Source organism: Marmota marmota, unplaced genomic scaffold (assembly GCF_001458135.2).
Source record: "Marmota marmota marmota unplaced genomic scaffold, marMar, whole genome shotgun sequence".
Lineage (NCBI taxonomy): Eukaryota > Metazoa > Chordata > Mammalia > Rodentia > Sciuridae > Marmota > Marmota marmota.
Window position 1 is genome coordinate 42,644,515 of NW_025999853.1, and position 12,706 is coordinate 42,657,220.

Sequence of the window (12,706 nt, forward strand, 5' to 3'; positions counted from 1 at the left end):
GGTTACAATTTTTCCACATCTTTGCCAACACTTATGGTTTTTTAATAGTAGTTATTTTAATAGATGTGAGGAAGTATCTCATTGTAGTTTTGATCTCCATTTCCCAAGTGATTAGTGATGTTGAACATCTTTTCATATTCTTGTTCACGTGTATATCTTCTCTGGAGATATATCCATTCAAGTCCTTTGTCCAATTTTTTGGTGGGGGGATTCAGGTTATTTTTTGTTGAATTGATGATTTCCTAATATATTTTGGTATTAATCATTTACCAGATATATGATTTGCAAATATTTTCTCACATTTTGTAGGTTGCGTTTCCCTCCCTCCTTTCTTTTTTGTGGTGCTGGGATCAAATCCATGGTCTCATGCATTCTAGGTAAGGGATATACCACTGAGCTATACTCCAGGGCTAGGATGCTTTTTCACTCTACCGACTGTGCTAGTCCAGTTTTAATCTGTGCTCATGAGTGAAAGTCTAGTTTGGAGCAACTTACTTACAGTCTGGCCAGGTCTGTTGTAGCTGTCTTCTGTCCTAAAGACATCAGTAGGAATGAGCCAGCAACACCTCTATCTTGGATATTCAAGTATAGACACTTTGATTTCATATAATATCTGAAAGCACCCCATGCCTTTCCTTTGGATCAGAACCAGCCAATTTAACACTTTTGGGGCTGCAGAATTAGCAGCAACTTCAAGGCTGGGTGAATAAATGGGGGTATGGAGGTGGATTCATTAGATTCAGGTTTTGCATCGTGAAATGCCTGCTAGTAACCTCAAATCAAACATAATTCAGTATCTGTTTTTCAATTTGACACTGCTCCTTTTTAATTAAAATGGTTGTTCAGTTCAGATTCTTTGATTCTCTATATTTATCTAAAATAACCCAAAACATCCCAAACCTGAGACCTTATTGATTCCCAGGCAAATATATAGGGAGTTCACTCATGATTTAGTTTAGAATGCAACCCAGTTTGAACAATACTTGTTTCAAAACACACACACACACCTTGCTGATTATGTCACAGTAGCTATGAACATGCTAAGTTGTATATTTGCTAAAATACTATTTGAAGAGAAAGGTTCTGATTTACAAAAGGTTTATTTCCTCTTTCAATCACTACGACTTTTTGGAAGTACAAAATTGGAGAAGCTAAGTAGGATGACTTCAGTACTGAAGAGAAAAAAAAATCAGAAAAAATATTTACATAAAAAAGATTGATTAGCTAGCTGGGCATGATGGCACATGCTTGTAACACCGGTGACTTGGGAGGCTGAGGCAGGAAGATAACAAGTTCAAGGCCAGACTCAGCAACTTAGCAAGACCCTATCTCAAAAAAAGGGGGGAGTGGGACTTGGGATGTAACTCAGTGGTAAAGCATCTCAATATTCAATCCTCAGTACCAAACAAACAACAAATAAAACCAAAAAATGATCTATTGCCTCACTATCCAGAATATTATTCCTCTCCAGATCGAATCTGTCCAACATAGCTTATGGAAATAGAAAATTTTAGGAAGACTGTGTGCCCTATTTTTCTGACCCCATAGCAAGGAAAAAAAAAAAAATACAAAGGTTAAGGACAAAGCTGCATAAAATCAAGAAGAAATGCTAGAAATGTGCAATCCTAATGCTTTCCCTCTCTGACTTTTATGTTAAGTGTTGCCATTCAAGTATTTATGTACACTGATGCTCACTGCTGAATTACTTCTATAAATTAACGTTAGGAATAGTGAAATTTAAGTTTCAAATAACATAAAATCTAAACAAAGTAGGCTAAAAATCACTTATTCTCATCATAACAAAAAATCCAGAGGTAGGCAGTTGCTGGCATTGGTTTAAATGTTCAAGGATCCTGTCAAGGCCAACTATCTAATCTTGATTTTTCTCTCATGGTCAAAAGATGGGTATTACAACTCCAGACATTACACCTCTTAACAAGGAAAAAAAATAGATAAGAGATGATACCAGCTTTGGCTGTCTCTTTTTATATAGAAGGCAAATGGCTTCCTGGAACTTCCCACTCAAGCCTCAGAGAACTTCAGCTTACCTCTTAGAAGAAGAATAGGAAGGATATGAATACTAAATACTGGAGTATATTTCATTTTCTATTCCAGAGGCAGGCAAGTGGGAAGAAGGATGGGAACGGTGTTTGTCTGCCAAGTTTCAGGATCTGCCACAGTGTAAACCAGGATATTTCAAAACACCCAATAATATAAGATTGACTTAATATGATGTGCCATATAAATGGCTGTTGAAAATTCCACTGTAGATACTTAGAACTTACCTGCAAAGTTATTTATAAAGTATTCTCAACTAAAAATTAACTCACAAAACAATACATAAAGAAGAAAATTTCCCATTTGTGGTTTGGAGTAAAAGAAATCTAGATTTTAAAATTTAAAATACATATATGCAAAAAGGTAAAATTGGAACTTATATCCCCAAAGTGTTGACTTTGGTTGGGATCAGCAAACAGATTGTAAGGCAGAGATTTGCACACAGGTGATTTACTGGAGAATGCATTCAAGAACAGCACCTGCAAGAAAAGCAAAAGTTTGGGCAGACAGAGAAGGGTGAATTGCAGGGCAGTTGCCACAGAGGTTTCAATTGGTTTCATAAGATGCCCTAGCACCAGGATGTTTTATATAGTCTCATTTGAGGAACTAAACCTTTGTACCTCCAAAAATGACTAGACATTGGATTTGGGCTTTCCCCAGGGAAAGGATATAACCTTAAGTGAAGTAGTTTCCTTCACAGAAGGAAATTTTGGAGAAGAATTCAACTGTGAGCCATCAACAGCTAACATTCCTGGCAGTTGTATATTGGGATCTATGGAGCACACCATAGCATCTACCTAGAAATGTCAATAATGATAAGGGTGTTTTAATAATGATTAAGGGTGTTTTGTTGTTGTTGTTTTCCAAATTTGTTATAACACAGAATTGTCTTAAGAATTAAGTAAGTTGATTCATATGAAGCATTTAGAACAATTCATAGAGTTTATAATGTACTCAATATATTAATCTATTACTATTTTTTATTAAAAAAATTTTCTTTTGAACCAGGTATGCTGGTGCACACCTGTAATCCCAGTGCCTTGGGAGGCTGAGACAGGAGAATTTCGAGTTCAAAGCCAGCCTCAGCAATGGCAAGGCTCTAAGCAACTCAGTGGGGCCCTGTCTTTAAATAAAATACAAAATAGGGCTGGGGAGTTGCTCAGTGGTTGAGTGCCCCTGAGTTCAATCCCTGGTAACAACAACAACAAAAAATTTGGTGGTACCAGGGACAGAACCCAGAGTTTTATGCATGCTAGACAAGCATTACACTACTGAGCTATATCCCCAGCCCTGCTTTGTATTTAGATTTACAAATACAAAATAAATATATTTTAAATTTATTGAGTACTTAATATATTTATATCCACACATACATGATTTATAAAGAAAACATACATGTAGATACTGTCAAGAATAATGATAGTGTGATAGAATTGAAAATAATGATACACAGACTTTATTGTTCATTTTGGTTTGTCTTATCTGACCTGTGAAATTCTTTTTTTATAACTTTGTTTTTTCCATCCTGTCCTTAAGAATGTTTTATGATGAAGGAAATTTTTATATCTGTGCTGTCCAATATTGAACATCTATAACCACATTTACGTTGACTCATAGAAAGATTAGTGATATGTAAAACATTCGGCACATAGTAAGTGCTAAAGCAGTGACAGTTTTATTACTGTAAGTATTATGTTCAGAAAATAAATTAGGAAAAGAGAAGAGAGCCCAAATAATATAATATTTCAGTAGCAATTAAGTGTCATAATTATTACATTGTAAAATCATTTTTATATACATTACTTTGTGTATAATGACCACAAATAAAACTTGGCCCATTATTTCTCAAATGAATGATAGAACAAACACCTTTCCTTGTTCTTAATATCCCTTTGCCCCTAAAATGGACTGCTGTTAACTAAAATGATTTTGTCACTGGTATTGTCACTATGGATATTTTCAAAGACCTGTAAAAAAAAAAAATCATCAAGTCAACGGCATTGAGCAGAACCACCAGAACCAGCTAGACTTAACAGAAGAGATTTTAGTTAAAACTATGAAAATTCTATTTTATTCTACATTTGTGGGAGACCAACCTTGCACGTGACTGAGTCACACTCCCCGGCTGGGTGCTGAGGCTCTCAGTCACAGAAATGTGGCAGAGCTTTCCCCACCCTTCTTCAACTTTGTGTCTTGCTACGGCCCCATGGGTGAAGCTATGCTCACCTGGTCCTTTGTAATATAACCCCTTGTCCTGTTTCGGGTAGAATCTTTCATGGAAGTGCCTTGTGTGTGTCCCCTTCTCTTACTGTGCCCTTGGGTGTGGCCTACCCAGGTGTCAGTCAACCTGCTGACAGTGGACATCATGAAGATAGATTCAGCCCCCTGAAACCTGACCCCTTGCCTCATTTGAATAGCTTCTCCTCAATAAAAGGGGTCAGCGCATGAACTCTCTCTCTCTCTTCCTGTGGACCCTTAAGGTCAGAGAAGCCGTCACAGTGACCCAAAGAAAAAGATATTTGTGTCTCTTGTGTGGTTATTTTGCGCAGCCCAGTTAGCCCAGTTTATCTGGAGTGACCCCTGAGCCTTTTAGTCACGCGAACAGAAACCCGGCATACACTATACCATTTTATCTTATTTTTTGGTGCGGAGTTTGAACCCAAGAGTGCTTTACTACCGAGTTATATTCCCAGTCCCTTTTATTTTTTGAGAAAAGATCTTGCTAAGTTGCTGAGTCTGGACTTGAATTTGGGATTCTCCTGCTTCAGCCTCCCCAGACACTTGTGATTACAGGGACAAGCCACCATGCCCAGCAAGAAAGAACATTTAAAAATGCCACTGAAGGGCTGGGGTTGTGGCTCAGCAGTAGAACGCTCGCCTAGCACGTGCAAGGCCCTGGGTTCTATCCTCAGCACCACATAAAAAAATAAATAAAATAAAGGTATTGTGTCCAACTATAACTAAAAGATAAATATTAAAAAAATCCCACTGAATACATCGTGTACAATCAGAGAAATGAAAAGTTGTGTGCAATTGTGTATGATGAATCAAAATGTATTCTGCTGTCAATATATACCTAATTAAAATAAATAAATTTTAAAAATGCCATTGAAGGAAAAATTAAAGTTTTCTATCCTTAGCTATTTTTAAGATGATAGATAATTTTCTGTGTTGGAAATTCTATCATCTGCAGTAGCCAGTCTTTAGGACAGCCTCCAATGATCCTGGCTTCCTAGCATTCATGACCTTTAACTGTCTCCTGTTTAAATTCAGTTAAGCCTGGCCCCAAATATAGGAGAGATGATATGCGAATTCCAAGGCCAAGTCATAAAAGGCAGTGCAGCTTCTACTTCGGTCTTCTATATTAATCACTTACTCCAGGATAAGCCAGTTGCCATGCTGTGAAGACACTCAAGCAGCCCTATGGAGAAGCCCATGTGGCCAACAGTCTGTGCCAACTCACCAAACATGTGAGAGTTAGTCACCTTGGAAGTACTTCTCTAGAGCCTTCAAATGACTACCAACATCTAATTGCAACCTTTTAAGAGAGACAGAACTGCCTGAGGCACTCATGAATTCCTGACTCAGTGAAATTGTGAGAAACAGTAAATCATTTTTACTGTCTTAAGTCACTAAGTTTTGGGGGTTACTTTTAATATGACAATATATACCTAACACATCATCAATAACAAATATTTACTGCTGCTATGCAAAATATCAAAATAACCTCTTTCATTATAATGTTAATGTTTTAACAGCTTGATGTATCATTAACTCTATCTCTTTTATTATAACATTCTCACAAAACAAAGAATCAGCCAAATATTTAATGAACATCCATTAAATACAAGATATTATTCTAATTCCTAGAAACATATGGCCTCCCAAGACTGAATCATGAAGAAATAGAAACTGTGAACATACCAGGAGTGAATAAAGAGGTGGAAGTAGTAATCAAAAACTTCCCAGCAAAGAACGATCCCAGGACCAAGTGGTTTTACAAGTGAATTCTACCCAGCATTTAAAGAATAATACAAATCCTTCTCAAACTCTTCTAAAAAACAAAAGAGGAGGGAATACTTTCAAACTTACATTATGAGGTACAACAAAGTAAGACAAGGATACTATAAAAAAAGAAAATTACAAACCAATATCCTTAATGAATATAGATGCAACAGTTTTTAACAAAATACTAGCAAAGCTAGTTCAACACCACATTAAAAGGATCATACACCATGATCAAGTGGGATCCCTGAAATAAAAAGACAACTCAATATACACAAATTATATTATATCACACTGATAGAACTAAGGATAAAAATCATATAAGCAATTCAACCGATGTGGAAAAAGTATTTGACAAAGTTCAATATCCTTTCATGATTAAAAAATTCTAAATAAATTAGGTTTGGAAGGAATGTACCAGAGCAATTAGGCAAGAAAAAGAAACAATAATCAAGTCAGAAAGGAAGAATTTAAATTGTCTATAAAAATGACACATACAATGAAAACCCTGGCTTACCAAGAAACTGTTAGAACTAATTAATTCAGGAAAACTGCAAGATTCAAAATCAACATACAAAAATTGGTTGTGATTCTATACACTAATAACAAAGTATCTGAATAAGAAATTAAGAAAACAGTCTCACTTATAATACCATCAAAAATAAAAATAAAATACTTAGGAAAAAATTTCCCCAAGAGGGTGAAAGATCTGTAAATTAAAAACTATGACACAGATAAAAAAAACCGAATAAAACACCAATAAATGGAAAGATTTTCCATGTTTGTGGATTGCAAGAATGAATAGTTAAAACATATATACTACATAAAGCAATCTCCAGATTGATTGTAAGCACCATCAAAATTGTAATAGCACTTTTCCACAGAAATGGAAAAACAATCCTAAATTTTGTATGGAACCACAAAATACCTGAAATCAAACCAAACCAAAGCAATCTTGAGAAAGAAGAACAAAGGTAGAGTCAATGTACTTCTTGATTTCAAATTATACTACAAAGCTATATTAATCAAAATAGTATAGTGGGAGATATTGAGGAATGAAATTGACTAAATTATGTTGTGTGAATGTACAAATATCTAACAACATATCCCACTGTTATGTGTAATTATAACACACTGATAAAAAATTTTAAAAAATAGTATGGTACTGTCAAAAAGCACATATATGGACCAATGAAACAGAATAAAAAGTCCTGAAATAAACCCCCAAATACAGGTTATTCTTTGCCAAGGGCACAAAAATATACAATGGGGAAGAGGAAATCTCTTCAATAAATGAATAATATTTTAAAAACTGAATATCTACATCAAAGAAGTGAAAATATACCCTTATATAACACAAAAAAATTAACTGGAAATGCGTTAAAAATATTATTAAGACCTGAAATCATTAAACTCATAGAAAATAACACAGAGAAAAAGCTCCGCTCCTTTACTTTGGTCTTGCCAACAATTTTTCTGAATATGAAACCAAAAGCACAGGCAACAAAGGCAAGAATAAATAAGTGAGGATATATGAAACTCAGGAAAGCAAGAAAAATAAATAATAATCAAGTTAGAAAGGAAGAATTGCATAGCAAAGGAACCAATCAACAAAATGAAAATGCAACCCATAGCATGGGAGAAAATATTTGCAAGCCACATTATCTGATAATGGGTTAATATCCAAAACATATAAGGAATTTATACAACTTAATAGCAAAAATATAAATAACCTGATTAAAAAATGAGCAAAGGACCTAAGCAGATATTTCTCCAAAGAAAACATACAAAGGGACAACATATATATGAAAACATACTAAACATTACTGATCATCAGAAAAGTAAAAATCTGAGCTATTATTCCACATCTGTCGGAATGAGTACTATCAAAAACATAAGACATAACAAGTGTTGAGGGTATGGAGAAAAAGGAACTCTGTGTACTGTTGGTGGGAATGAACAGGAATGAACTGAATGGCGGTTCCTCAAAAATGTTTAAAGTGAAAAGACAAGGTGGTGGTATACACCTATAGTCCCAGCTACTCGGGAGGCTAAGGCAGTAAAATCAAAAGTTTAAAAAGCCTGGGCAACTCAGTAGTGAGAACCTGTCTCAAAAAACCAACCAAACAACCAATCAAACAAACAAACAAGAACCACCTAGTTCTGTGGAAAAGTACCTGCCTCGCATGTGCAAGGCCCTGAGTTTAATCCCCGGTACTACAAAAATAAACAAAAGGGAAATAAAATACCAAAATAGAATTGTCATATGACCCAGCAATCCCAAAGGAAATACAATCAGTATCTTGAAAAGATATCCACACCCACATTGTTGCAGCCTTATTCACAACAGTTAACATATGGAAATGATGTAAGTGTATATACATGGATGAACAGGGAAAGAAAATGTGATACACACACATACAGACACACAAAATTGGATACTATTCAGCCAGACAAAAGAGGAAATCTTACATTTGTGACAAGGATGCACCTAAAGGATATTAAGCTACATGAAATAAGCCAGATACAGAAAGAAAAGTATGTGTGATCTCATTTATGTGGGATCTAAAAAACCTGAACTCAGAAGTAGGGAGTAGAATGGTTGCCAGAGTTGGAGGGTAGGGGAAAATGGGAAGATCTTGATCAAAGGGCACTAACTTTCACTTATAAGATGAATAAATTCTAGTGATCATGATTCATTTAATGAATAAATTCATTGATGTGAATCATGTCATCTATAGTTAATACTGTATTGTCAGCTAATACTATATCGTATAATCACTTGAAATTTGCTAAGAATATAGATTTTAAGTGTTCTCACCACACATACACAGACATACAAAACTATGTGAGTTGAAAGGATGTGTTAATTCACTACATATATTATATGTTATATATGCATATATGTACATATACATACCCATAAAGAAAGGTAGACTGCTCTGTTGAATGAAAGGTCAGATGTTGATAATAAAAAATAACAAAAATGATAGGTATTACTGATATTTGTTAAGCATCTACTTTGCTTTACTTTCAGATACTCACATACATTCTCATTTATTGATATGCACTGCCAAATGTTTTCCAGAAAGTTTGTGCCAAATTATACTCACATCTGTAGTATAAAATAAGAACAGAATCACTGCATGCTTATCACTGTAAAATGTTTCTTTTGATAATCTGATAGACAAAAATAGAATATAGTATTTTAATCTGCATTTCTTTGATTACTAGTGATGTTGAGCATTTAAAAAAATAATTTTAAGATTTTAAATTACCTTTAGGGACTTGTATATCCATGTCCTTTTATTCTTACTGATTAGAAAGTAAGAAATCCCACTTCTGGGTATATATTCAAAGGAAATAAAATCAATTTTATTTCTTTTAAAAATTCCACATATAAATGAGATCACACATACTTTTCTTTCTTTGTCTGGCTTATTTCATGTAGCATAGTATCCTTTAGGTGCATCCTTGTCACAAAAGTTAAATTTTCTCTTGTCTGGCTGAATAATATCCAATTGTGTGTGTGTGCGTGCGTGCGTGTGCGTGTGACATTTTCTTTATCTGTTCATCCATGTCTGTACATTTAAATCATTTCCATATCTTAACTACTGTGAATAAGGCTGCAACAATCAGGAGGGTGTGGATATTTCCTTTGGATATATATCTAGAAGTGGGATTGCTGGGTCATATGACAATTCTATTTTAATATTTTTATTTCCTTTTTGTTTGATTTTGTAATACCGGGGATTGAACATGCTAGACAAGTACTTTACTTGATGTGTTAACACATTAAAACTGTTTGACATATATTTACAAATAATTTTTCCCATATTGGCATCGTGTTTTCTTTGACATGTAAAAATTATAAATTTTTATATAGTCAAGTCATTCAATTCCTTTGTAAATTGTACCAATTTTTTCATTTATAAGGCTTTTCTTTATCTCTACACCATGAAATATTCACTTGCATTTTTTCTAGTTTATGGTGCTTTAAAAATACATTTTTAAATGTATTTTTAATGTATTTTATGTATTTAATGTATTAAATGTATTTAAAATGTATTTTAAAATGTTACATTTTAATTTTCTTTGTTGTAGAAAACAAGTCGATAGTCTTTTTTTTCATATAGTTAATCATGTCTCCTTCACTATTAATTGAATGAGGTTTCTTTTAAACACTGATTTATGATGCCACCTTTATTTTCTAAAGAATTCTTAAAATATATGGTTAGGCTTATGAGCTCTGTAATGTCTTCCATTGCCTGTTAGTTTGGCAGCTAGTACCACACTTTCTTTGATTATTAACTTCTATTCATTCATCAACCACCACATTCTCCTTCAGGAAGCTTCCCAGATTCTTCCAAAAAGATAACACTGCTCTCCAAATAGAAAATCGCCTTTATCAGGTACATTTTGCCCTATAAACACAGTTAATAGTATTGATCTTTTCCAATTACATTCTTTTTTTCAATATTTTTTAGTAGATGGACACAATACCTTTATTTTAATTTATTTATTTTTATGTGGCGCTGAGGATGGAACCCAGGGCCTCACATATGCAAGGCAAGCGCTCTACCACTGAGCTATAACCCCAGTCCCCTCCGATGACATTCTTGAGGGCAGGTAAGAGTTGCACAATTCACAACAAATGTGCATTAAAATTCAAATTAGTGGAATTTGGGTTAAAAGTTAGTCATGACAGAACAGTTCTAGTTTAAGGGGGGAAAACGAAAAGAGACAGTTCTTTCATTTATTTCAACAAATATCACCTGGCTGTCCGTTATGTAAGGATTGTACGGTTAAGTGAACTTAGTCTCTGCTCTAGGTAGCTCAGTAATTACAGAAAAGACAAATAAATACATGCAATTAAATGCAGTATGACTAACTAACTAAGCATGGACAAGCAAAGAATGAGGAAAAATCAAGTGAGTAGTGGGCAGTGTTTCAAAGAAGTGGGCATAAATACAAGGCGGGTTCATGGTCACCCATAAACTTCAAGAGAACTTGCAATTAATCTTAACGACAAGGTGCACCAATTTACATTAATTTGTCCTTCATTCTGTAAACTCCTCCAGGAAGCCTGGCGTTTAGGTAGGATGGGCAAGCCGAACAGACACGTCTGGGAGCATTGTGTGGGCGCTGGTCGACACAAAACTTACACGACTAGAACAAAGCGGAGTTAACCAACGGTGTGTGACGGGATGGAAATTAGACGACGAGGACAAGATAGAAACCTTTACCTGTCAGGCTTCTCATCTGCAAGCCACTCACTTGTGTTGGTTTAAAGGCAATACACGCTGACTAAGGGCCCTGTTAGAAACGTGAGCACAGTTCCAGGCACAATTCTAGTCTTCCGGCTCCGCCCCTGAGTTCGGGCCAGACGTTAACGCAAGAACTGACGTCACGTAAGCGTGGCGTCATCAGCACGACGCAGGCTCACAGGGCGGGGCTTCTAGCTCACTTCAGAACGCTGTTGGCTCCACGCAGCAGCGAATTAGCTGCCCTCCATAATAGAAGGCCCGACCGGTCAGAACTCCGCCGAAGCGCCTAAGGCGCTCAGGGGCGGTTTACCTCCCTCCTTTCCTTGGCTTTCACATGCATCCTCTCTGAGGTCCGGGAGCGACCTCGGCGCTCTGCAACCCGCCGCTGGGGGCGGCCACGCTCACGCACGCTTGTGCGCATGCTTGTTCCCTCAGAACCCGGAAGTGCGAGGGAGAGGGCAGCCACGTGGGTCGAGCTGCAGCGCAGCTCGCATGGGGGAGTCTATCCCGCTGGCCGCCCCGGTCCCCGTGGAACAGGCGGTGCTGGAGACGTTCTTCTCTCACTTGGGTATCTTCTCTTACGACAAGGCCAAGGACAATGTGGAGAAGGAACGGGAGGCCAACAAGAGCGCGGGGGGCAGCTGGCTGTCGCTGTTGGCGGCCTTGGCGCACCTGGCTGCGGCCGAGAAGGTCTATCACAGCCTCACCTACCTGGGGCAGAAACTAGGTACCTCCGCCCCGCTCCCCGTGCCCCTTGAGGAGGAAGGAAAGGGGGTATGTTCCCCATTCGGCAGTGGCTTGGGTTTCCTGTCTCTGTTGCTCCCAGCGGCAGGCTCAACTCTGCATTCCCAGGTCTCCTCCCACTGTTCCTTTCCTTCCCTGGCTTCCACAAACCCCGCCCATCGGCCTGCGTCGCAGATAGACCGACTGGGAGGATGTTCTTAGCAGGGCTGTGCCTCAAACCGATGGGTTTACCATTATGCCTCGTGCATGGATAGGTGCCATAAATGAGAAGTTAACCGAACTCCTATGTCCTCGTTCTTCCAACTAGTGACACTGCAGAGAAGCAAAACTTGGCAATATAACCAGATTGTGTTAATGAACACTATTTGGCCTATTAAGGGTAAGGCCCTGAGTGTTATGGATGGAGCCCTATACCGTCTTCGTAGTCAGTACATATTTAATGAATGAAGAACAGATGGATATTAGGCAGGGAAGGCAAGAAATACGCCGAACACTAGAAAGTGGACTTAGGAGGGAAGTGGTAAATGCTCTTAGCATTAGCACTCCATGTAGCTCTTATGTCCAAAAATAGATGCAAAAGCAGATTCAACTCTTTTTAGTAGTAAATATATATATATATATATATATATATA

At 36.8% G+C, this 12,706-nt stretch overlaps 1 protein-coding gene and 1 long non-coding RNA gene across 5 annotated transcripts in view; one reads left to right on the forward strand and one right to left on the reverse strand.

Moving 5' to 3' along the window:
* The window catches only part of LOC125617608, a 115,389-nt gene extending 103,855 nt beyond the window's left edge, over positions 1-11,534 (reverse strand). Inside the window, exon 1 of the long non-coding RNA XR_007348669.1 lies at positions 11,310-11,534. This is a non-coding gene — a long non-coding RNA (uncharacterized LOC125617608). The remainder of the gene's footprint in view (positions 1-11,309) is intronic.
* Positions 11,535-11,671: 137 nt separating this feature from the next.
* Kics2 (KICSTOR subunit 2) overlaps positions 11,672-12,706 on the forward strand; it is a 26,590-nt gene continuing 25,555 nt past the window's right edge. For 2 of the 4 annotated variants that reach the window (XM_015483060.2, XM_015483061.2), the window contains exon 1: positions 11,672-12,057. In XM_015483060.2, the coding sequence (XP_015338546.1) occupies positions 11,823-12,057 (235 nt within the window). In that variant the 5' untranslated portion in view covers positions 11,672-11,822. Of the gene's footprint in view, positions 12,183-12,706 lie in introns of all 4 variants that reach the window. The other 2 variants (XM_048805836.1, XM_048805839.1) reach the window with 2 other exon arrangements.